This window comes from Branchiostoma lanceolatum, chromosome 13 (genome assembly GCF_035083965.1).
Source record: "Branchiostoma lanceolatum isolate klBraLanc5 chromosome 13, klBraLanc5.hap2, whole genome shotgun sequence".
NCBI classification, from domain to species: domain Eukaryota; kingdom Metazoa; phylum Chordata; class Leptocardii; order Amphioxiformes; family Branchiostomatidae; genus Branchiostoma; species Branchiostoma lanceolatum.
In genome coordinates this window covers 10,664,501-10,689,352 of record NC_089734.1, presented here as the reverse complement: position 1 = coordinate 10,689,352, position 24,852 = coordinate 10,664,501, and the positions used below count along the sequence as shown (strand labels likewise).

The 24,852-nt window shown below is 38.0% G+C and overlaps 3 protein-coding genes across 4 annotated transcripts in view; 1 reads left to right on the top strand and 2 right to left on the bottom strand.

Moving 5' to 3' along the window:
- Positions 1 to 455, bottom strand: part of LOC136447635 (calpain-7-like) — a 48,221-nt gene extending 47,766 nt beyond the window's left edge. The window contains exon 1 of the mRNA XM_066446676.1: positions 43 to 455. Coding sequence (XP_066302773.1) covers positions 43 to 144 — 102 coding nt within the window. The 5' untranslated portion in view covers positions 145 to 455. The remainder of the gene's footprint in view (positions 1 to 42) is intronic.
- Positions 456 to 1,044: 589 nt separating this feature from the next.
- On the bottom strand, positions 1,045 to 8,215 carry LOC136447067 (uncharacterized). Of its 2 annotated transcripts, none has more exons than XM_066445742.1 (7): positions 8,023 to 8,215; positions 7,273 to 7,369; positions 6,617 to 6,729; positions 5,933 to 6,023; positions 4,307 to 4,407; positions 3,605 to 3,731; positions 1,045 to 3,318 (listed from the first exon to the last, which is right to left on the bottom strand). In XM_066445742.1, exons 1-7 carry the CDS (start codon positions 8,181 to 8,183, stop codon positions 3,253 to 3,255), a joined length of 756 nt encoding a protein of 251 aa, XP_066301839.1. In that variant the 5' UTR covers positions 8,184 to 8,215; the 3' UTR covers positions 1,045 to 3,252. The 2 variants fall into 2 exon arrangements, with proteins under 2 accessions (XP_066301839.1, XP_066301838.1); XM_066445741.1 differs by lacking the exon at positions 5,933 to 6,023 and adding an exon at positions 5,316 to 5,406 and having other exon boundaries at positions 8,023 to 8,214.
- A 1,625-nt stretch (positions 8,216 to 9,840) lies between these two features.
- LOC136447238 (sterol O-acyltransferase 1-like) lies at positions 9,841 to 20,944 on the top strand. Its single transcript, XM_066445956.1, is given in 17 exon segments — positions 9,841 to 9,951; positions 11,359 to 11,438; positions 12,092 to 12,219; positions 12,801 to 12,857; positions 13,232 to 13,339; positions 14,083 to 14,222; positions 14,494 to 14,624; positions 15,271 to 15,340; positions 15,591 to 15,696; positions 16,268 to 16,313; positions 16,602 to 16,694; positions 17,336 to 17,362; positions 17,365 to 17,472; positions 18,099 to 18,197; positions 18,649 to 18,784; positions 19,943 to 20,085; positions 20,828 to 20,944. Coding segments are annotated over 17 exon segments (1,626 nt in total). The 5' UTR covers positions 9,841 to 9,860; the 3' UTR covers positions 20,891 to 20,944.
- The last annotated feature ends 3,908 nt before the right edge of the window (positions 20,945 to 24,852 follow it).

The window sequence follows — 24,852 nt, the reverse complement described above, 5'->3', positions numbered from 1 at the left end:
GGGGAGGGGGGCAAAGTAGGCATCATAAACTTGTGGACTTACCAAGTAGTAAAAGATGGCCTCGTCATGCTTGCCTTCCTGGTCGAGCCGGACTGCGATGCTGGCAAAGCTAAACGCATCTACTTCAAGTGCGCTGGCATCCATGTTGTTGTGTAGAAGTATTCAAATCGAGCCTCGTTATACCCGGAAGTAATGTTACAAGGCGGAGACAGTTCGGTTCGGTAAACTAGGGGAAGATAGGTCGTTTCCAAGCCGATCAAAGCTTCAGATCAAATCCTGTCACAGTCGGGGAGTTGAAAGGATGTTTTAGCTGGGCGTAGAAATCGATTTTATTCCAATACACCGCCGAAGATTGACAAAAACGTCAAAGTTCATGCGATGATCACGAAAGTTTCGCATACTTGGTGGCCATTTTGGATTCCAGGTCAGTGCAGTTGCGTCACCTTGCGAAATATTTCAAAAGTGCAGACCAAACAAGGAACCGAAGATCTCATACCTCATGCCATGGATACCTCCGTGAAAGAGTAGATCCTTTCAGCCAGGAAGGAAGATCTCTGCCAGTTGAGGCCGCTCATCATGCCATAGCATTAGGCATCGCAGATATTAGTGATCCTCCCCATCCCTTCTCCTAGCAAATATAGACTAACCACACTACTTTCAGGAAGGGGGTGTGTTGACCTGTACATGTAAGGCTGCAGTACCTAAAAGTTCTGCTAGAGGGCACAACATCACCGTGCATGTTTCTTCTGGACCCACATACCAAAATCCATGAGAAACACCGGCACCAAAAACAGCATCGCTGTTGGAGGTGAACCTCCTTCTCGGAAGTAAAAACAGCATACTTATAACATTTCATTACTTTAAATGAATAATTTGTTTCCGTTAAATGCTAAAGATTATTTGGTCTTCCCATTGGAGCATTAGAACTTCTAAGTCATCCATGTAACATTACAAGATTCTGTCATTGAAGTATTGTTTTAACTGCTACAGTGACAATAGAATTTATAGAAGATGGTAAGAAATAAGGAGACAGAGCCATGGCAAGAAAACACCAAAATGCAAACCTTTATTTAACCTCTGCCAAATACAACCATATATACATACAAATAGCATTCTATGACATGAAGCTGATGGAATGATATGCTTACAATACATGCTTTTTCACACCAAGATTTTCAATAGAATAAAAATGAAATTAAGTAACATAATTCTTATTTAAGCAAACTTTTCCACTGGGTTTCAGTGAAATGCTTACAAGGTAAAATCAAGTGTAAACAGCAATGCTGTAATTGTTTTCATCAAGGAACAGAAGACCAATCTAAACTGCATGTGACAATTAATGACTTGCATCATGGTACTCAAATACTGTAAATGCAGAAATGTTCGTGGTGGTTTTGTGTTCACGGTTTTTGCGGCGACGGTTTCACCGCGAACTTAAAACCACCGCGAACCTTTTCGTCCAATACTGTAACAGTTTGTAACTATAGCACTGCCGCGATCTTAAAACCACCGCGAACACTCCATTTTCACCTAAGCGCGAAATAAAAACAACGCATTAAATGCATTTACAGTATTTGAGGGTCAGAGGTACAAAGTAAATTTTTGCTTTGAAACATGATTTAGAAAAAAAGTAACGTTACACCTAATTTCAGCAATGAGTAAACTAAATCTTTCCCATACAATAGGCATAATGTTGAATACTAGTCAAAGAGAATTTATATACTCAATCGACTATTTATCATTTTCCTTGTCTACATTTTCAAAATCATTATGTTCAAAAGTATAGATATTCATATCATCTTCAGTGAAGAAAAAATTTAGGAAGACTTTAAACACTTTTTTTCCAATAATTTTTTTTCACAATATACCTAAAACAAACAATGCCAGAAAGCAGCTCCAAGGCAAAATAAATATGAAAGAAAAAATATTTCTGACTACTGCAAAGAAAGGTAGCTTAAGTACATAAAATTCTCTATATGGATACCATATGATACTGAATGAATTACATAATAAACAAAGCCTGATAAAATATTATCGTTACTTGGCCCAAACAAAATGATTTCCACTATTCATGAGCGACGAACTAATTAATCACTATGCAGTGCAAAATCTTTATAAGCCTTAATACAGTGATGTATATACATCATGGCTATGAGTGTAACAAGAGTAATTGAGTTGTATGCAAAGTATTACAGATAACTGGCACTGCACTTCATATGTAAATGGATTTCTCTGCATATACTTGAACCTACTAAAAAACAAATATAGAAACACTAAAGATTGAAGCAGTTCAGCTAATAAGGAATGTTAAAGTAATACAACAGTTACAACCATTAATAGAACCAAGTAAAATTAATCCATTCAAAATTACATGTTTCCATGCTACATATCATTTTTATGTTTTGTACACCATCTAGTAATAACTTCTATATATGATTACACACGTACACATGTATACCTTGCTTGAAATACCCTTCCTGCATTGAAAATGTAGAACTTAAATGCGGTGTTATTTCGTCACCATAACACATCTTTACCAGTTACTGTTTGTACTTGATGTTGTTTTTGTATCCTTAGACTTCAAGAATTGAAAAAGGTAAATATAGACATGTCCACAACCAGTACTAGTCTTGATCTTACTGATTTTTTATAAGATACGTTTTCAGAGATTTACATGTGAATAGACGAATATAGAAATTACTTTTTCATCACATTTCTATCGATTTTTTAGGCACAGAGAGGTTCTATCTCAGATTACCGTCATATTTTGTCCAATATGGTGGATTTAAAGGAAACACTGCCTTTGTTTTCATATAAGACTTTCTCTGCATATATTTTTAGTTTTAGGTTAAGGATAATACATCAAGGACAGGGGAAAATTCTGGTCCAATTCTTTGGTCAAAGATTGCAACTCAAATATCTTGGCCTAAAAGTGTTCGCACACAAGAGACTTAAGAAACAAAGTGGAAACATAAACCTTCTTGTCCTACAAATGACTAGAACACAGCCCTTGAAGAATTTACAGTAGGATCTACCCTGAGTTTGTGGAATCCTTAAGATAGGTATATCACTATGGCTGTTATGATAAGCCATCAAAAGATCAAAACAAATTCTAGAAAATTCACAAAGGGAAATTTTCTGCTTTGAAACAAATGGTGTTGGATGTTCTTGTGATGTAAAAGATAGAGACAAATTAATCCAATCAATTCTTCATGTTCAAGAGGATGATGATTTTTCCCTTGTCTGCGACTGTTAGATCTTCTCGTAAGCGTAGGCCTCCTCTCCTCGGCATGGCCGTGTGGCGAACGTAAAGCCATCCTGACAAACAACAAGAAAATAACTTTTTTTTTTCCATATCGCTGACATCTATCAAGATCTTTAGTTCTGATGTACAAATATAATTAACTACACAACATTCTGTGATTGAATTAAATTAACAAATTACAAAAAAACACTTTAATTACAGACTTCGGCCCATAACTCCTAAATGCTTTACCCAATCAACTTTATATTTTTATTGAGTACATGCAAAAGTCCCTTGGGACAAGTCCAATCATACATCATTAGACTATAATCATACATGATTATGTATCATATGTCTCACCTTTACTAGGTGTGGAAAGTCTGCCCAGAACTCGTAGTTGGGGATCATTTCAGTCCCCTCCGCTCCCCTCGCAAACCTCAGGAACAGCATTCCTCCAGCCACGTACACCAGCACAAACACTGTCAGCCTAGGAGAGGTCATGTGTAAAGGTTAGGTGTGACAGGTTTTTCAGTGTAACATAACCAGCTGCTACTGCACAACGTGCCTGCAAAGCTGGTGTGCTATGCCGAAGGATGGTTAATTTATATCGGCTACATACAGGGAGGAGATAGAAGAAATTATATTGTCTCAATCTGATAACATAATGGGTACTTAGGTAGCAACCTGGTATCCATCCTCCTCTAGCTCCAGGTGTCTCTTCCAATCACAGTACTGCCAAATAGTAAAATCAAAGGTGGTGCTGATTTCAATGTGCACGCTATGTTGGACCTGTACCTAAATGATTTTTGTGGTACTGTACCAGTACTGAGTACCGGTAGGCAGCCCTACAGGGTTGGACAAGTGTTTAAAAAATCACAGTTTAGAGTAATTTATTCCGTCTAGTAGACCAATATCAACCAAAATCACACTGGCTCTATCAGACAAGTACAGGACAATATGTACATACCTGATCAGCACTTTTACTTGCCCCGGGGCAATAGGGACAATGGACTTGTCTGTTAAACCCTTACTCTAGTGATGGCACCATGGTAGCGTACTTACAGTATACACATGGTGGACCCTGCACTGAGCCCTGCGGCACCCGCGGCATTGCAATCCTTTGACCTCCCAGGACACACACACAGACTGCTGATCGTCATCACCTGTCAATGAGGGTAAATAAATTAAATCATACACGAAAGAAGCTGGTGTGTTACGCCGAAGGGCGATTATACCGGCTATACAGATACAGAAGCCACAGGTGATGCAAAGGAAACCATACCACAAACATATTTACGGGTGCAGCAGGCAGGATCTACCCCAGGCCAAAATGCACCCTGGTATATCCTAGCAAGGAGTATGGTCTGGCCTGCTACACCTGTATGCATTCTACCCTCCACTTTAGTAATGTACACTGTTAACTGCAAACTCTCAAACTGCAAACTCTCAAACTTTGGCTATTTTACCTTTTACTCTCCAAAAATTGCTGCAAGATTTAAGGCCTTCAAAGACAGAATGTAAAATAGAGCAAATGAATATTTATAGACTATATTTTTGACAGCCAAATTTATTGACCACTTACCTTTGTTGTTTCTTTGACAGATGTTGTCTTTCTCAGTACATTTGTGATTTGAGTTATAAATACTTTGCAGAGCCTTTGAGCGTCTATATTAACCTCCTTGCTTTGACTCAGAAGAAATAGCACAGCAGTAACTACTACGGTAATACACAATCTAATGTACAACATTATTTTTTGCAAGGAAAGATAATCTCCAGGCAGACGTATGGTTTCAGTTGTCTCTTGGATTGACTTGGACATTTCTTCTCATTTCGTTTGTGTGTCTGATTCAATACAGAACAACTGTCTTACCTTGAATGGCTGTAGGATTTTCAGAAAAAAATCCAAAGCACTTGAAACATTAACAAGATAGTAAAACAAAGACAAAAAGCAGCCAAGACCATAAATCTGATGAAAGAAAATGCAAAATAATAAGGATTTTATACAAGAGATTGTCAATAAAACAACACAAAAAAATGGAGGGACAGCACACAAGTTCACACAAGGACTTACATATTTCCCAGGGGCTCCTTTCTTTTCAGTAGCTGTGAATCTGACTGCTGCGTCTTCTGTGCACTCCAGGAGCAGTTCTGTACTCCTAGTGCTGCGTGTCAGTCAGAAGGAGAGGGTACAACACCAGGACAGGGAGGAAGGAAGGGAGGACAGAACAAACCAAAAGAGTTGTTAGTCAGAACGTATTGAGTCTAACCCTCAAACAATATATCTGGGTTGAACCACAATTTCTTGGAGAAGTAAAGAGGATTGGAATACATTGGATTGAATAGGATTTTGACAAGATTTTGTTAATTCTTACTCCAATTATTCCAAAGGGCGGTTACAGATACAGATGATATTCCTCGATTTGTTCAGAGAGAAAATGTAATAATTTTGAAGTTGCGAATCATTTCACATTTATTGAAAGTGATAAGAATATTTTGAATTCATCTCAAAATCAAATTCAGCACTTCACATTTTGTGTCATTTTTTTCAAGGTGGATTAATTTTGCCTTGTATATGTGTTCACATGAATGTATAATGTAGCACTTTTATTGGTTTGATTTTTTGTCTCTTCCCCAAGAAATTTAGTCAGAGTTAGTATGTAGTAAATCATCATGAGACTCCATTCTTACAAATATGCCCGAGCCGGCTGGACTTTCCTTAGCTGTAAAAGTTGGAGTGCTGCTGGCAGTGCAAACTAAGTTGACCACGCTTCTCCGTTGACTGTTGGAAGCAAAGGCTTGCGTTAAATCTAATAATTCTCAAACATTTAGCCTGTGTACGTTTATAACATACATTTCAATTTTCAAACCTGCATAAAAAGTTGCATCTCGGCATGTAGAATCATACATCAACTAGTAGTTTCTCATTAATTATGCAAATTTGGCCTACAATGGCATATTTTCTATCTATCAACATTCCTCTCTTCCTGAGTTACAAATGTCACATATTTGAATGGTCATATCATGGAACACAGCGGGTTTTTAAAATTGTCTCATTAATTATGCAAATTAATACGAGATATCCAAACACGAGATATCCAAACAGGAAGTTCCGCTGCAGTACCATAACAAGCCGCTAGGGGACCCAAAATCTAATCATTTCCAAGTCTCATGAAGACCTACCCACCTACCAAATATCAAGACAATCCATCCAGGCCTTCTCCAGTTATTCTGCTTCTTTACATACATACATACATACACACACACAAACGCTACCCTCTGCATAACCTTCTCGGCGAAGGTAACTATACTATGGTATTCAATACAACTTTAGTTAAAAGAAGTTCTATTTGCTTTTACATGATTTTTACATACCTTTGGCCAGAAGTGTATGAAAAGATTACACCACCAGTGCTGGTATCATAAGATGTTGCTAGAGAGCTTTGATCACCGATGTCATAGTATCCATTTCCATCGTATTGGCAGGCCTAAGTGAAAGAAATACCCCAGGTATACATCAATTCAGTAAACAGAAAGATTGCCTTATCATTGTGATCGTATGATGCTGGGTCATCATACATGAGTACCCTGGAATCCAGAGAAATTGTACCAAGCTTCCCCGGACCTACACCAGCCCGCGCCCGGAGCTTCCCCAGACCTACCCTCCCACTGGCCCGACAACGTACCCCGCCCCACTTGGCGCTAGCCAAACAAGCTCTGCTCTCGTACGGCTGCGGAGATTGGGTGGCTAGCGGATAGGGGAGCGGAAGGGTAGGCCCGGGTAACTCGTAGCGCGGGCCGATACATATGCTCTGCATTCCAGGGTATCATATGAGGGAATTGTCTTGTGACACTCTGTACCGACCCGCACATGGGAGAACACACAAAAAACTTGCCTGAACTAACACACATGCGAGATTGCGTGAATTCTGAATTCACAGCTATAAAAAAAGTGTTGAAGTATTCTGAACAGTTCCTGATTAGAATAAAGAGATAGGAATAAACACTGCTGTTGCTTGGTTACTACTTACTGCAAGTCCATCTACTTGGCATTCTCCTGAGTCTCCCTTTTTGAATGGTGTGCAGGGGTTGTAATAGAAGAATGTGGTTCCATCCTGATTAATAAACCTGAATGTTGAAGAAGATTGTGTGTAGAATTATTTGTAGTTCTTATGTTATAATAATATATAAATCCTGCTAACTGTTCATTGTGCTTGTCAAAAAGAGCAAAACCTGTTTCTGTATTTGCTCTTTTTGACAAGCACAATGTACAGTGGACCATGGCTTAACGTCCCGTCCTAAGGACTGCAACCCTTTCTGGTGTTTCGTGAGCAACACACTACGTTACACAAACAACATAGGTGGCATGTCGGGGGATTCGAACCCAGGACCTCTTGGTTCTGGACCAAACTCCCTAACCACCACGCCAACATGACGTCAAATTTGTACTATAGCTAGCGATGATATTAAAAATCATGTTGTTTTTAAGTGACCACCTGTTAAAATGTTATTCTTTCCATCCCACCTGTTTATTGTGTGTAGGTGTGGGAGGGCGGTGACGTAATCATGCATAAACATTATCCTTCTGGACCTCTAGAACACAATTATGCACCAGTTTTTGATACTACAGTTTCATTTTCAGCTGCCAATCAACTATTTACACTCTGTCAACGTTACTAGAGTCCTACAGACATTTCTATTTGAAAAACGTCCCAGAACAAATAAAAGGTTGGACGTTTGAAGATAAGACTTGCCCCGTGAGTTTGTCTAGTTGCTCTCACCTTGGTTGTCCGTCTGTGCCTGCCAAAGGTTTCAAGTCGACGACTTTACCTGTATCCATTGTGCAAGAACATTCCCCTGATTTCGTACACTGCTGTCCGAAAACTAGGAAATGTCCTAGAAGTTGTAGGAAGAAAATTTGCAAGAACAACTTGCCTTCCATGTTGCTTTGGTTTAAACCATTGATATCATGGGGGTGGTGATATATAAAATCTACTTAAGTCGGTCAAACAACGTCATTGAGACACGAATTTCCCACAAATAAAATATAAAATATATTTCTAATCGATCTGCAGAAATTTGGAATTCATTAACGAGTGTTTTTTTGATAAGCAATAGTGATGAAACCCCATTTACCGAATGGTTTCACCTAATTGCCACTGTCACATCACATGTTTGCTCGTCTCACAAAGAGTCATGTGATTAGGTCTGCATGTGAGTGGATAAATCAACGATACGGCTCTTATCTCTTAAAAAAAGAGTAGAGTTCTGATAGGCTGTATCTCTATGTATTGTAACTTTGATATTTAGTATTTGATGCATAAAGGAAAGAAATTAAGGAAAGAAATTATCTTTCTCCCCTAAAGGCTATCAAACGTTAGGCTAGATCATGTAGCTGGCCCCTTGCCCCCTTCCGTCAGGCTCCCCAATCCGCTTCATTGCAATTCAACTTAAAGGTGCTTGTATAAACCAAGTTGTTGTCAGTTCCTTTTTGTAACTGACTTGAGATATTTTTCATGTATTTTGTAGAGGAATAGGCCTCATACTCTCCAAGCAGAGCATTGGTTTCGGCTGGTTTTTGACGTGTTTTTAGACGTTATTTGTCATCTTTTTTTTGTCTCGCGTTTACGAAACATAAAAAAGATGACAAAGTAGAAAGCACGACAATAACGTCTAAAAACACGTCAAAAACCAGCCGAAACCAATGCTCTGCTTGGAGAGTATAGGCCTCAGGCAAAAGTGTTTGAATCTTTGCTTCTCAGGTAATGCTTTACCTTGGTTTTTATACTCTCCAAGCAGAGCATTGGTTTCGGCTGGTTTTTGACATGTTTTTAGACGTTATTGTCGTGCTTTCTACTTTGTCATCTTGGGTTTGCGAGACAAAAAAAAAAGATGACAAATAACGTCTAAAAACACGTCAAAAACCAGCCGAAACCAATGCTCTGCTTGGAGAGTAGGTTTTTAGTCCAAATTGCATATTTTTAAACAATGTTTCCATGTTACGTTAAGACAGATGACGTTAATCTTTAGTATTTGCATTTTCTTATTCCGCTTTCTCTTTCATATCAGTGAGAACAATTTGCTCATATTTTGCTCTTTCCTTTTTTATATTTTCTTGGTGCGCAAAATTGCTTTGTCACCTTTTCTTCGCTCATGACACCTTAAGATCATTGAATTTTGACACGGTGAAAAATGATCATACTAATATGGACAACAAAGTAATATAAATGTACTAGTAATTAGATTTTTTTTGAATCTCGAAATACCCGCTATCCCGATCTGTATCACCAGGTTCACAAAATTTACATTTGAAAAATGTGATTTAGAAAAAAAGTGGCGAACTTGGGGCCCCCTTCGTTAAATGGTTGCGTCCTTAGACATTGCAAGAACTGGAAGAAACTACTTCTAACCAAGGACATTATGTCCTTGTTCTAGCCACTTTACCCCAATCCATTATGAAAACATTACTTCATTGATTAATTAAGGTCTTTTATAGTAAGAATTTTCAATATTTGATTATTATCTAGATGCAGAAAATGAACACTCTGACGCAAGCATATTTCCTTTTACAACTCTCCCCTCTATTGTACGTGGTATAGTCCAACCAGACGTGGCCAACATGGAGGTTGGGAGGGAATTTGAAAGAGGTTCTGAAGACAGAACCAGCGGTTTACGGCTGAGAAAAGTTCCCCCAAGTGATGACGAGACAGGTGACTTCTTACAAACTTACTACGTTATGAAGACACTACTTTATGTGATTGAGTTGTGTACTGTGAACAAGAAAAACGCAGTTTCGTCCATGTCAAACAGTTCTGTCAAAGCAAGGATTTTTGTCGCTTATTTCGACATGTTCAACTGGTTTTTCTTCATATATTTTACAAGTCAATGATTAAATGTCCTAATGTTTCTCCAATTTCGTTTCTGACGAGAACTTTTATTCAAGCCACGATAGAAGCAAAGCACGTTTATGTCTAGATTTCCTCAAGCGTGACATTACGTAATCATTGCTGAATGTTGTATCCGGATAGTGTTGGTCTAGAATCTCCAAGCAGATGTTGGGTCAATGGGAGTTTACAGAAGACTATAACAACATTTTCTGACAGATGGCCTGCTAACTAGGCTATGTTTTCAGTACTGCCTTGTTTGCATGACAGCAAGCCATAATTTGATCTCCAAGCAGATGTTCAGGTGTAAGCTTATAACATTTTCTGACAGCCTCTGTGTTTTGGATAGTATAGAGCACGGTCTTTTGAATATCAGCTGTTACAGACATGTATTGATTATATCTTGTTTGTACAACATCGCCTGATGGTGGCATGTGTTTACTGTCTGAGATCACACCTCAGTGCCCTTTGAACTTTGCAGACCAGAGTTGTGGTCTGGAATGTCAAAGGTCCCCATTTTATACATCTTTGCAAAGAGGAACAATTCATATTTCTAATGACTTAAGGTAAACCCTCTATTATAAAACACACCTGTACGTATATTTACAATATCACCAAGAAGCGAGAAGAGGCCAAATTAACGTAATCATTAGATTAGTGTTAGCTTATCATTGTAATGTATATATATGTACTTTCAAACTGTTATGTTTTCTGTTGTGACCTGTACTAAACCCAGTGGGTATGTGTGTACAATAAAGGTCTTCATTCTTCATTCTTCATTATTAAGAGCCCTTGTTTAAACAGGGTAGAGAGATAAGCCTGAAGAGTCTATTGTACACTTTCTTAGATTTTATTTGGTAGCTTTTATCATATCTCGTTTGTGCTATTGTAGTTCCTACTTATGATTTTATTGCCAAGGATATGTTATTTAGTTCAGTTTACTAATTGTAATATAGACTGTAATCTATTCTTGTGTGTCTGGTGTTCGGATCAACAACTAACCAATATTTCACGCAGGCCACTGCAATTTAATTTCTCGGTTCTCAGATTGAGCAATGCTTCTTTTTTTTTCCGACTTGCAAAACATCGAAAAGATGAAAAATCACATATTGTGACATTTAAGATAAAAACCAATCCCCACGATGCTTTAAGAAAGTTCATACTTTCCTAGTTGTTACAGTTTTCCATTTATCAATGCAAATTAGATGTGGACTGTTTTTCTTATCTCCGCAGGTGTTGAGAGATTGGGACCAAGTCTGTCACAGAGTGCAATAAAACAGCTGAAGATGCAGAAATTGCTGGACAAAATACAGGTGGGGGATTCGATTTTCTAACACATATAATATCCAAAAGCAAGGACTTGTTTGTTGTCACTTTATACCACCCTTAATAACTTGTTGTAACTAAATGTTACATGGTACATTGTAGTCACATACCAAGGTTTGCATCACATAAGCGGTAAAACCGGTAAAATACCTTACTTACACTATTAAACAAGGTACACATCATTACCTGAGTTAATTGAGGAAATTGTTGTAAAGTGCTTGTCGTTCCAGTGTGCAACATTAGAACCTTCTAGGGATTTAAACCCCGCACCTGCTGATCCTAATCTAACAGGGCCACCTTACTATGCCACCTACTATGTCCAGCAAAATAAGTGTATTCTGACTCAGGCTATTAGCTAACAGGGCCTCATCATCCCTTCATGGCATCCAGAAGAAGCCCTACACTTAGAAAACAAAGAAATTAGATGCCCTCCTTTTGTGGACACCCAGAGGACAACCTGTTTTCATGGTAATTGCATACACATGTACATAGAGCCCTCTGGGAGTACATAGAGACCCCCCCCCCCATGTCTATATAGTCCTAGCTGAAAACCTGTTTTAAATGCAATAGCCAAAGTGTATATATCATATTGCTGTGAATCTGTGATTCTAATATTCAGATTTTCTCGGTGGTCATTTAGAGCAAGAGGCTTGATTTCCTGCGCCAGGTAGACAGCCAGTTGGGGGAACTGTTCGATGAAGTGACCCAGGAAGTTAACACTCTCCAATTGCAACAACCTGACACAAACGGGAATGCCACTGTTCAAAGGTAAACTTCAGTTCCATGTACAGTAATACTAGAAATAGATGTTTTACTTCATTTGTCCTTTTAATATCATTTAATTTTAAAGTCTTATTACACTAGACTACATGAAGAATGTGTTATTTGCATTTTATTACATGATTATTGTACTCTTTTTTTAACCTTCTCCCTGCTGCCTAACGGCTGTCAAAAAGCTACTTCAGCTTGCTAAAGGTTAAAGCATGCAGACTCTTGTGTCATAGGTAGATGAGTTTTTGTGACCTAGAATATACATCATTTTATAGTGGTCTTGTCAATGTTGATTTGTGTATGTTTTGATTATATATTTTTTTGTCTCAATGTTCTCTATTTTTTTTTTCACCTCCCCTGGGTATGTAGACATACCTAATTAATAAAATATCTGAATACTTTAAAAACATTCTTGTTGTTGATTTTGTTTGATGTATTGTACAATCTTGAATCTCACTTTTTCCAGTTTCTGGCTGCTACTGCTATCAAATCAGAAAATCAAAATGTTGCAAACATTGTTTGGCATCCTTCTGTCTCATGCTGATATTGACATTTTTCCTTAATTTTTTTCTCCGCAGGAATTCAAATTCCAGAGAAGGACAGAAGACATTTGTACCACGAGATTCTATTCTAACGTAAGCATCTTTAATGCTTTATTACAGTGTATTACCTTTGCCAAAACATAACAATCCGGCCCGGCTTGGTATGGAACTGCAGGGCTGTTGTTTAAGAATCTTTCAAGGAGTCTAACTGACCAAAGAGACAACAAGTTCCATGGTATTTGGCATGCAGGTAGGCTAGACAGAGATGTACAAAATCTGTGTCATGCTGTGGTCCATTCTAAAACATTTCCCTGCTTTTATTTTTTTTTGCTTGAAGACAGTTTACATGATGATTGACATAATTTTTTATACATTTTAGTGCTTAACTTTTCTGTACAAGCATGTATTCACACCACTATGTTGGCCAAGTGTCTTTAAAACTTTCTTATCTTTTTTGTTCCCCACAGAGACCTGTTGGAGATGCAGCACATCCAGACTATCTACCACATATTTGTGGCCATTCTGATAGTGTTGATGATCAACACCTTTGTGTATGACATTGTAGACAAGGGCAGGTGAGAATGCAAACTGCTTTCACTTTGATATTGTTGTCTTTTACTTATTACTAATATTAGATAGTTATAGGAAACCATGTTGTTTTCAGTTCTTAAGAATGCAATGTATGAACATGAAAGTTTTTTTGTTCTTGCTGGGAATAGAATTGAATCATTTTGAATGTTTTACAATTGGGTGGGGTGGTCTATGATGGACCCTTGGGGAACACACAATCTATGTAGCATAGTTAAATCATTAATTTTTGAACAGAAATTGTGTTTTTTGATTTATTCAATTTTCAGACATAACCATTGTACAGTCAAACTTGCATCCAACAACCAGTCAAGGGACCAAAGAAATGTGGTTGTTGACTGGAGTTGGCTGTTGGATAAAACTCGGGTCGGTTTGCTGATTTTGTGGGCATAAATGAGGCTGCATAAATACTTCGCACGTACAGGACTTATCTGCCTGTTATGCATATAAAATTACAAGACAAGTGAAGAAATACAAGAAAAAACAAACTAAACTGTTGTTGTCTACAAGACTACAATGCACTGTTGATTACATCGCCAATAAACGGTCTGAATGTGGTTGTTGACAAGAGTTGGTTGTAGGATAGAGTTGGTTGGATGGACAAGTTTGACTGTAAATACTTTATCTTCCAATGCACTAATAACCTTGCAACTCAACTAGCCAGTTTGAAATGTTGGAAAAAAGTGAAACACTGTTCTTGTCTAATTTCATATCTTTATCATGTTTTCAGTTGGATGGTGGACTTTTCGATGGTGTCCTTTGCATTTGACAGGATGCCCATAGTTCTTCACACATGGGTCTACATGCAACTGGCCACCATTGCTGTGTACTGTGCCTTCAACCACTGGGCTCACAACAGGGACAAATGTGGTGGGTATAGAAGTGTCTTAGCCTGGGCGTCATCCTAGTTAGTTCCAGCTGGATAAAATTCAAAAATTTACTTCCGGATGTTTTGAGTGACATCCATCACTCTTCTTCAGCGTCACTAGGTGGATGTCACTCAAAACATCAGGAAGTAGATCTCTGAATTTTATCCCGTTGTAGAGTTTTAATAGTCTCTAGATATTGTTTACCTGGATGTTTAACCTCCATAATTGTATGTTGTTGATGTCTTATATACGTATTGTGTGTTGTGTTTCAGCTGCCTGGTTTGACTGGCTGTACTGTGTGGGTTACTTTGGTTACCAGGCTGGTTTTGGCTGGTTACCCCTCCGACAGATCTGTCATCACAGTCTCCCACCCACTGCTGCTCTCATTGTTGTCTGTGAACAAGTAAGTACATTGTGTTTATTTTCCTGTACTTGCCCTTGACATGTGTCAATCAATAAGAACTAAAAAGTTTCTTCAGCTTTGGAAATGCACTTATCCCATCTGGTCTATTGCTATCTAATATAAAAACATAGTTTCATTGCTGTGGTATGTACCAAAGTGCTGTATTTTCTCTTAGAAAAAAATGATGTTAGGGGCAATGAAATTTGATAAAGTCATCCATATGGTCCAAAAAATCATATTTCAAATTTGTTCAAGTTCAGCTGTCAATATGTAGTACAACTACAGTTCTTTTTTAATTCATAAATGAGACAACAATAGAAAATCAACATGGTAATTTAGCCAGGGTAGAAACCTTAAGGTCGAAAACATTTGTTTAACACTTTTTACATTATGTTAGCACAGGGTTTAGATGGATTAGAGTCAGAAAAGTACACAAAATGTGATATAAACTTGAAAACTTGTACTTTAAATTAGCCTTTTTAGTGGTTCAAGTTAGATACAGTATTCCTGGCTAAGTCTGGCTAAGTCACGTTAGTGTTACCAAAATGTGAAAAATAGCAATCATGTAAATGGAGGTTTCAGTGTTTTCTTAGAAATATGCCTGGTACATTGTTTTGCTAAGCTATCTATTCTGCCTTGTTTTCAGGTACGAATGGTCATGAAAGTTCACTCCTTTGTCAGGGAGAATGCCCCTAAAGTTTTGAACACAAAAGAAGGTAGGTACACATAGTCTTCAAGGTAAACTCATCGAAATATCGGGCTGTGCAATCATAGATTTTCACAGTTAAAAGTCTTTTTGGTTTTCTTGTGCTAAGTTGATATACCAAGGAAATCCATAGTCTATTACTGAATAAAAATTAAGTATTTGATTTAAAAGAAGTTTGTAAAGCAACAGCTGGACAGCTTTCACTGTTGATGATAGTTTACTTCCGAGTTTTAACAGAGATGACTTTGTCATTCCTTCAGCTGCATCAGCTGATGGACCTGAAAAGCATGTGATGTGTCCAGACTTTTCCAAGTACCTGTATTTCCTCTTCGCTCCCACTCTTGTCTATAGGGATGAGTACCCAAGGTAAGAATGCTTTTTTCGAAGTAAAATTTGTCTTTACGTTTTACTTTTCTGATCTCAAAACATTTACCATGTTGTTTGTAAACAGGACTGAAAGATAAGAATGTTTGCAAAAACGATTTGAAGTAGAGGTGTCTTTCAATTTATTGCATAATGGATTGTCTGTAGCAAGATTTTCTAATTGATATGTTGATGAAGGTTAGACCTCTAGGTCAGTACAAAAATTACTTATATACTGGAAGTATTTTGCAATATCTATCCAGATTTTTAAGAACTTCTGCAAATTTTTTTTTTCGAAGTGGATTACCTTTTTTTACAAAATCTATCCAATTGACTTTTGTATTGTGTAACCCACTTAATAATTCAATGAGCTGAAAACATAATATTTGTTTGATTTAAGTGCGACTGTTGATAAAGAAAAATCTTCCAAATAATAGCGCATAGGAAAAACAGAAGACTAGATGATTAGTTTTATGGCATGGTATCATTGCATGACACTATCAACATGCTCCTTGTGACTATTGAAAATGAAGCAAAATTCAAGGATAATGTTGATGATAAATTCCCTCTACAGGACACCTTCCATCAGGTGGAACTATGTGGTCAGCAACTTTGGGCAGGTGGGATGATCAGATTTGTTCGCGATCACAGTTTGATATATTTCACAAAGTCTATATGCCAGATTCTGACCCTATGATATAGCCATCCAGACCAGGTCCTTTTCAATAGTTCAGTTAGGATATGATAAAAAATATTTGTACGTTCCAACTTGTATGTATGTATAAGAGAAAATAGACTGATCGCAAAACCCCTTGAAAGGAACATCTAGCAGAGTACCCTGCTAATGTAGAATTTTTATTTCATTATGATTTTTAAAAAAAGTTTCATTGTGTGTTTTTCTCCCTTAGGTTGTGGGCTGTCTGGTCTATGCCAACTTTGTTTTGGTGTGCTTCATGATTCCAGTTTTCCGAAACATTGGGAAGGAGCCAACAAGCTCTAAGGTCACCATTTTTGTCAATTCACTACCATCTTTGTTGTGATACTGTAAGTTCTTTTACTTTTGTGGTGGTTTTATTTTGCAGTAGGAGGGAAAAGGATTTTTTTGCTGTGTTATAGATTGATGGTTAAAACAATGCTGCAGTACAGAAGTCATACAAGGGAGACGCATTTGTAGTGCCATGAATTTGTGGGTAGAGAGATCAGCGCAAAAATCAAACCACCGTGAAAATTTCACAATTTATAGTAGTAAATCAAACATGCCCCTTTTCAAATGTCTTCTTTGCAAAACTATGTATGATGAAGTTTGAACTATGCATGATGAAGTTTACAACAATCATAATCTTGCTACAGTTCGGAAATGAAATGATATGAATAATCGCTTTTATACACGTACTGTAAATGCACTTGAGTTTGCATGGTTTTAATTTTGCCGTAGAGAGAAAATGGAGTGTTCGCCGTGGTTTTAGGTTTGCATTCGAGACAATGGTAGACAAGGGGGTAGGAGGGCAAAAGATTTCGCGGTGGTTTTAGGTTTGCGGCAAAGAGCTTTATGCGAAAACCACGGACATAAAACCGCCGCATACATTTCTGCACTTACAGTATTCCAGACATGATAAGAGAAAAATCCTGGTCTAATTTACAGGTGTTGGTGTTGGCCATATTTGGATCCAATTGCTGCCGGGTATGCTGGTCCTGTTTCTTGTGTTCTTCGGTGTTCTTCACTCCTGGCTCAACGCCTTCGCTGAGATGCTGCGATTTGCTGACAGACAATTCTACAAGGTACACTCTCGGTTAATGTCATTTCATCAGTTTGTCAAACTGTATACTCAAAACATCATAGTGTGGAAAATGATTTGCATGCAAGTAACAGATCATGCATTGTATTGCTAGAGGTCATAGATTTGACTCCTAGATCTAGGCATTCCTGGCACTGTGTCCTTGAGAAAGGCGCGCACTTACACAACTTTCCTCACTCCACCCTGGTGTAAAAATGGGTATCGAACTTCGGTTGGGGAGGTGAAAGGCGGTGGAAGAAGAGAGATGGGCTCTACCTCCCAATACCATTCATTAGACACAATGGATTAACAACCTACTGCCCATACAGCCTCAAAAAATGCAATGGGACGTTTAGCTTCTTTGATTGATAGAACATGCTGCCTCTTTTCTTTCTATACAAGTCATGGAAGTAAATGTCAACAGTTTGTCAACATACGACTTGTGTTAAGTTGTAGATACCTGTATTTTTTTGAAAATTAAACTATACTCAAAGTCAAAGAATTTGACTCACCGGAATTTACGTAAATTTTCATTATGTAATTTACCAACTCAAATAAACTTTTACGCCATTACATGTATCTTGTTTATGCTACCTGTTGCATTTTCATCATTACTCTGTTTTTGTTCAGGACTGGTGGAATTCCACATCGTTTGCCGGCTACTACCGCTCCTGGAACGTAGTGGTGCACGACTGGCTCTACTACTACATCTACAAGGACATCATGTTGGTCAGTCAACCTTTAGCACTCTGAAGTAGCTGGTTGGCACCCCATTCTCTATTGGTTACAGAGTTAGGCAGCAGGGAGAAGGTTAAGATGCAACGGTTTTAAAAGTAAAATTCCTTTGGTTTTGAGGCCTGAAATATAAGTTTGAGTAAACTTGGTGAATGGTCTGTATGGTTTCTATATCATATACGTTAGAAATTATGTTAAAGTGTTATAGAGGGTACATGTATAGAAAACAAAATAATTCATAGTTTTACAGTAATGATGTCTAACACATTCATACACACACATAACTTCAGTTGTTTACTGTTTTGAAAGCCTGTTTGGTTCCGAAATGGACAATTTTTCCTTCTAATTGCTACAAAATAACTGCATCTAATATGAAGCTTTAAAAAAGATTTCGCAATCTGACAATAGATGGCACAACTTAGAAGTTTATATTTTTCCTTTGCAGCTGCTTGGTTACCATAACAAGACGTATGCTGCACTGTCTGTGTTTGTGCTGTCGGCCATTGTGCATGAGTACATCATTGCTTTCTCACTGGGGTTCTTCTACCCAGTACTGCTGTGTATGTTTGGTGGCATTGGGCGTAAGTACATCCATGTTTTTCTTTTGGTGGTCATTTTATGCTTCAGCAATACTAACTGTAACTCAATGACTGTTTGTATGGTAGAAGAAAGGTTGTATCTCTTAATGGCTAATTAAAAGATTAAATGTCTTTGCTCAACACGAATTGTTATATAGAGCTGTTATTCTTGTTGCATGTCACTTTTCAAATGTATTGAAAGTACAACAGAGCTAATACTGTTAAAATAAAACAACAGAAAAAAAGTATTTGATAAGTCTACACTGTCCCCATTATTGATATACATGTGTTATAAGCGAATAACAAGGCGACTCTGGCCCACATTGTCAGAGGTTTATTATCACAGGGACTGTACCCAAACCCATTCCACATTTGCCTTAATTACCCCCATATTTGGTGAGACATGGTCACAACACATGTACATAGACTTTAGACAGGTGAATGGACTTGCAGTTACATGTGGCGTCGCGGTGGCGCAGTGGCAGGGTGTTTGGCCCAAGAACCCAGAGGTACTGAGTTAGAATCCGGGGTTCCCTGATTTGTCCCGTTGACGTTGTGCCCTTAGGAAAGGCACTTAACACAACTTTTCTCACTTCACTCAGGTGTAAATGAGTACCTAGCTTCGGTTAGGGACGTCCCTTGGATAGGACGTTAAATGGAGGTCCCGTGTTTTAGGGGAGCCACCCCTCAAGCGCGTTAAAGAACCCACCGCACTTATCGAATAAGAGTAGGGGTCCTTCCCGGTGTGAGAGGTTCAAAACCTACAGTCCTATGGCCGCACATGGGGCAATTGTCGTATTGAGGTCACCTGCGCGCCGAATGGCAGTCGCTACAGACCCTTGCCATCTAGCCCCGCCAATTGTGCGCTCCTCGCAATTCAGTCCCTGGCTGCGAAGAGAGAGTATTTGGCCTACCCAATAAAGATGACAACAGTTCCTGATATGTCTATTAGAAGTTTGCAAGGCAAAGTAGGGTTAAACCTTGAATTTAGACAGGTGTATTGATCACAAATTGAAACAGGAGGGTTTGCCATGCCAACGTACAAAAGACACAAACAATCACACAGATATACCAATGTGAAAACACACAATTGTAAGGTCCTTGTAAAGGGTACAAGCAAAGACCAGTATTAATGCACATCTGTGTCTGTTTCTCCACCAGTGGTGCTGTTCTTCCTGGTACCCCAGCAGCCGTCCCGGTTTTGGAACATCGGACTGTGGGTGGGGCTGTTCATCGGGATGGGTCTGCTCATGTGTCTGTACTGTCAGGAGTGGTATGCAAGGATCAACTGTCCAAGGGTCTATGTAAGTATAGGTACCAAGTACAAAAGAGGAGCATGCATAGTCCACTCGTTAGTAACCCTACCTTTGGATTTGAGATTGAATTCCAGCTGTTGTGCCATAAGGTGTGCGGCCTCACCGGCATAGACCCACTGGACAGAGCCGCTTGGAAGCGTGTCAAGGAACCCCCAGCAGTATAATCAAATGCTGGATACTACTGTGGCTCGTGCTAATGGCTAACGGCATGCTGATGGTGTTGGTATGCAGTCCATATTGCTTTGTGTTCCCAGTTGTGACCACAGGAAAATAACTAGTAGCTCATCAGTGAGCTTACCTGGTTCACTTTTCACCTCACAATGATATTCACATCATCTAAGCAATGTACATCATCATCATCATCTAAGCAATGTACATCATGATCATCATCTAAGCAATGTACATCATCATCATCTAAGCAATGTACATCATCATCATCTAAGCAATGTACATCATCATCTAAGCAATGTACATCATCACCATCATCAAAGCAATGTACATCATCATCATCATCATCTAAGCAATGTACATCATCATCATCTAAGCAATGTACATCATCATCATCATCTAAGCAATGTACATCATCATCATCATCTAAGCAATGTACATCTTCATCATCATCTTTTGTCAATGTACAACAGTGCCAAATTCAAATGTGTGTTAATCTTCGTTCTCAGTAATTTTGACCCTTTGTCTGATTGCGCTTGATTGTGTGTACTATGTTTTTCAGGATTCCTATGCAGACTACGTGATCCCTCGCTCTTGGACCTGCATGATGCAAAATGTCAACTGAACACCTTGCTGTGAACCACTGTCACTGAGCCACTGTCATATATATATTGATTATGTATATCAGCAAAGTTATACGTAAGTTTATACTAAGTAGGATGCTGGAGGTTGAATCAATTTTCTAATTAAAAGTTTTCTAACACATTGCACTGTATTTCTAGATCATCACAATACATGACACAGCATACACACACAGGAAAAATATATGGTAAAGAATTAAGTCAACCTGTAACACCCTAAAGCTACAACTTTATCCATATATCAGCTGCACATCAGTCAGCTGTTGCAGATGTCACTGCTGCTATACTTCTAAATGGGCATTTTTTTAAAATATTCTGACTGGCACACTATTTTGGACAATCTTAGGGGTTCCTTTGGTAGCTGTTACATGAAGCAATAATTATAGTGATTTGTAGGTCAAAATAATTAATAAATACATGAGTGTGAATTGCAGTGCCATAAAACAGTATTACATTTTGTATTTGCAAGGAATCATTCAGGCTGCAGGGGTGGAGCAACTGTCTTTCATTGACATCAATAGTAGCCTGGGATCCACCATTATTTTCGTTCCCATCCACTTCAACAGTTGCTTCTCTGTGAGATAACGATGGATACCAGGCTACCAGACATAAACAAACATATCAGTATGAAGTGTTATACATGTATTTCTGAAGAGTTTGGCTTTACACACGGAAGATTTGTACCATTCCTGAGCATATGTCCAGTAATATTTGTCGTTACATTTTTATTTAGTAGTACAATTTGATGATTGGAAACTTCTTTCATAGGTTTGTGTTATTTTTCATTTTGGGGAGTGTGGACTTTGTATACATTTGAACAGGAGCTGACAATATATCTCTCAGAGCTATGACAACAGTGTACTGTGTTGACTGAAATTCAAGATGAAAATTCACAGGACAATGATGATGGAAAACAAGGGTATTACTATGCTAATTTTGAAGTTTTCAGAGCATGAAACTCAAAATAAGATTCGTAGATCAATAAGATAAAGAAAAATACAGAAAAGAGTAGAGTAAAAACAGAATGTCATCATAGTGCACTATGTTTCAGACTTTATACTAGTAGTATGTTATCATTTTTTCTTTCACTTTTTTTACCTCTAAAACCCAAAAGACCAACTTGCAAGTACACTCCATCAGAATGCCATACATATTTAAGTGCTACTTTTATCTATAATATTCATATATTTATTTACCAGGTTTTCTTTTTTTGTTTGTTAGCAGGTCAAGTTATTGCCAGGTGACCACTGTGTGATTTATAGATTATATATATTATATATTATAAGGATATTCCTGTTCACGAATAATAAGACTTGATATGATTTGTTGTTGCACATATTGTTAGGAATATGGGTAGAATGTATTATCAGTTGTTAGGTAGGGGCTATGTATGAAATATATTATCGTTCAGGCAAAATGTTTGATAACAGAGGTTTCTAATTATTGATAGAAAAGGTGTACATAGTGATCTTTCAAATTATGATGCTGAATGTAGTTTTCATACTTTGCTGCCCAGCATGAAAGCCATGCTATCATATTATCAATATCTATCTTAATAACTGGCTGCTATTAATGGTAGTTGATGATGTATTTGCTTGATGAATTTACATCTAAGTGAATGCAGCACTTCTATAATAAATGCTATATTTTCTGCTTGTGTAATGGTGAAAACACACAATGAAATGTGGCCAAGATTTGTACTTTTTGTACCTCCCTTTTCAGAAGTAAAACTCACTGCAAAGTTTGAAAATGGATATAGTAGTTACCTGAGATAAAGGACTTTTAGATCCTAACCATCTTAAAGGTTTTTCTTGTAGAAAATTATTATCACCCAATGAGCTTCTCATGTATGTACAGGTATTATATGTAGTGTACATTTTGAACAGAGGTCAAGTACAATGTAATATATTGTCTCATTTGGGACACAATGTGACATCTAAGAACCAATGATAAAATGTGCAATGCAAAGGACCAAACTATTTTCCCATAAGATATTTCTTTATGCAGTTTTTCAACTTTCATATATAACTTTTACTGATGTTATATTCCTACAGGCAGCATACAACTACAGAATTCTGTCAGTTAAAATTTTGATGACATTTATGCAAAGTTACCTGCACATAACCAAGCAATGCAAATAGAAGTAATTAAATAGTTTATTATGGATATTGTTATATTATTGTGAAAATATTCTTGTTTGTTTACTTGCACTTAAAAGATGTAAAGACACCATCCTTATTTGTTGTAAAACAAAAAATAGATTTCATTCTGAAAGGCAAAATTGAACTATGATTTCCAACACATAATTTGGACTCACCCAAATTTCCTATTCAATTTGTGCGTGCGTGCGTGCGTGCGTGTGTGTGTGTAGTGCGTGCGTGTGTGTGTGTGTGAGCTTGTGTGTGTGTGCGTGCGTGCGCGTGCGTGTGTGCCTGCGTGTGTGTGTTGGAAATTGCAGTTCAAGTTTGTTTCAGAATGATTTCTACCAACCCCGAGATCAACATTCAATCTAAAAGTAGATTTTATGTGTTCATGTTTCATTTGGGTGTCCGTGATGGAAATGGATTTTTGGAATGGAAATTTCTCGGGTTGGTCACAAGTTAGTAGTTAAATCTATACATGGTGATAGCAGTTGTCTTTCAATCATTAAAGACATTTCTGAGCTTATGTAGCACTGACGAAAACTGTTTCCTCTCGTTCTTCTTAGCCGTGCGACAGCGCCCTCTAGTGGCGATCGAGGTATGACACATTCAAAGCTCTCGTGTGCGTGTACCATTTAGATACAAATGTACAATACAGTAATAGAGTTGTGATTGAGTGGGAAATAACATTTTTGTAAGGTAAAATACTTTCCTCCATATTCTAGTGGACTGAAAAACAAGTTGATATAGAGATGTAAATTGATATTAAGAATTACAGATACAAAACCATTACTTTAGAAAAATAGCTTTTACTAACAAAACCTGATACAAGTACTAGTTTCAGTTGTTTCCTACTCTTTTTTCAGTATTTCAATTAGTGGCAGTGAAATTGTTAAACAGTGTTGCCTCCTATGACACTGAAGCCGAAAGACGCGCAAAACAAGAATCTAAGACGCGCAAACATGACCCGAAGCCATACGTATACAGTTGCTTGGCTATTCATAAAAGGTACAAGAAGACCCATGCTTACTGTTGTGTTACAGGTTGTAAAAAATAAATGCACAACCAGAAGGTAAAGAAAATGACCGCCATAGCCCTAAAGTTCACTCAACCTTTGCCCAGAGACGTAAAACTCTAGTCTCCAACCAGACCCAATAGATTGCAAAGACCGTATCCAACTGGAAGAAGGAGCTTGTAATGCAATCTTTGGTTGCGAAACGTACTTCCTCTGCCAGTTTGATACGGTCTTTATGCAACCTATAGATCTGCTTGGAGATTAGTAAAACTCCACCACCACCGTACATGTATCACATTGTGATGCAACGACGGTGGCAGACCGCGAAAATCCATTTGTGGAAATGACACACCCATTTATCAACACTTGACTAACGTCAGAGATGGCACCGTCTCTTGAAAACTGTTCTCTTGAAAACAGGTTTGGTTGGCGGACAAAAAGAAATCTAAAGCCCGATAAAAACGCCTGAAGAAGGCGTCCAAAACAATTAAGTCGGAGTCTAACTGAAGCTATTCTATCCAAACATAATACTTCGCAAGTCTTGCAAAGCGAATGCGTCCTCTCTTTTTGTTGAATGTTTCCACGCACGGATCAGGTCATTACATTCTGGGATACCAAACTTGTTGTTGGAGTAGTGTGTCTATCGATAGAAAAAAATGTACTCAATTAAATCTTAAGCTTCTCTACACCATACCATCTTTGCAATTAAATCGGCACGGAGGATGGAAAGAAACTGCACATAAATCGCGTATAACCATAACCCCGTGACACCGATGACACGACCCTGTAA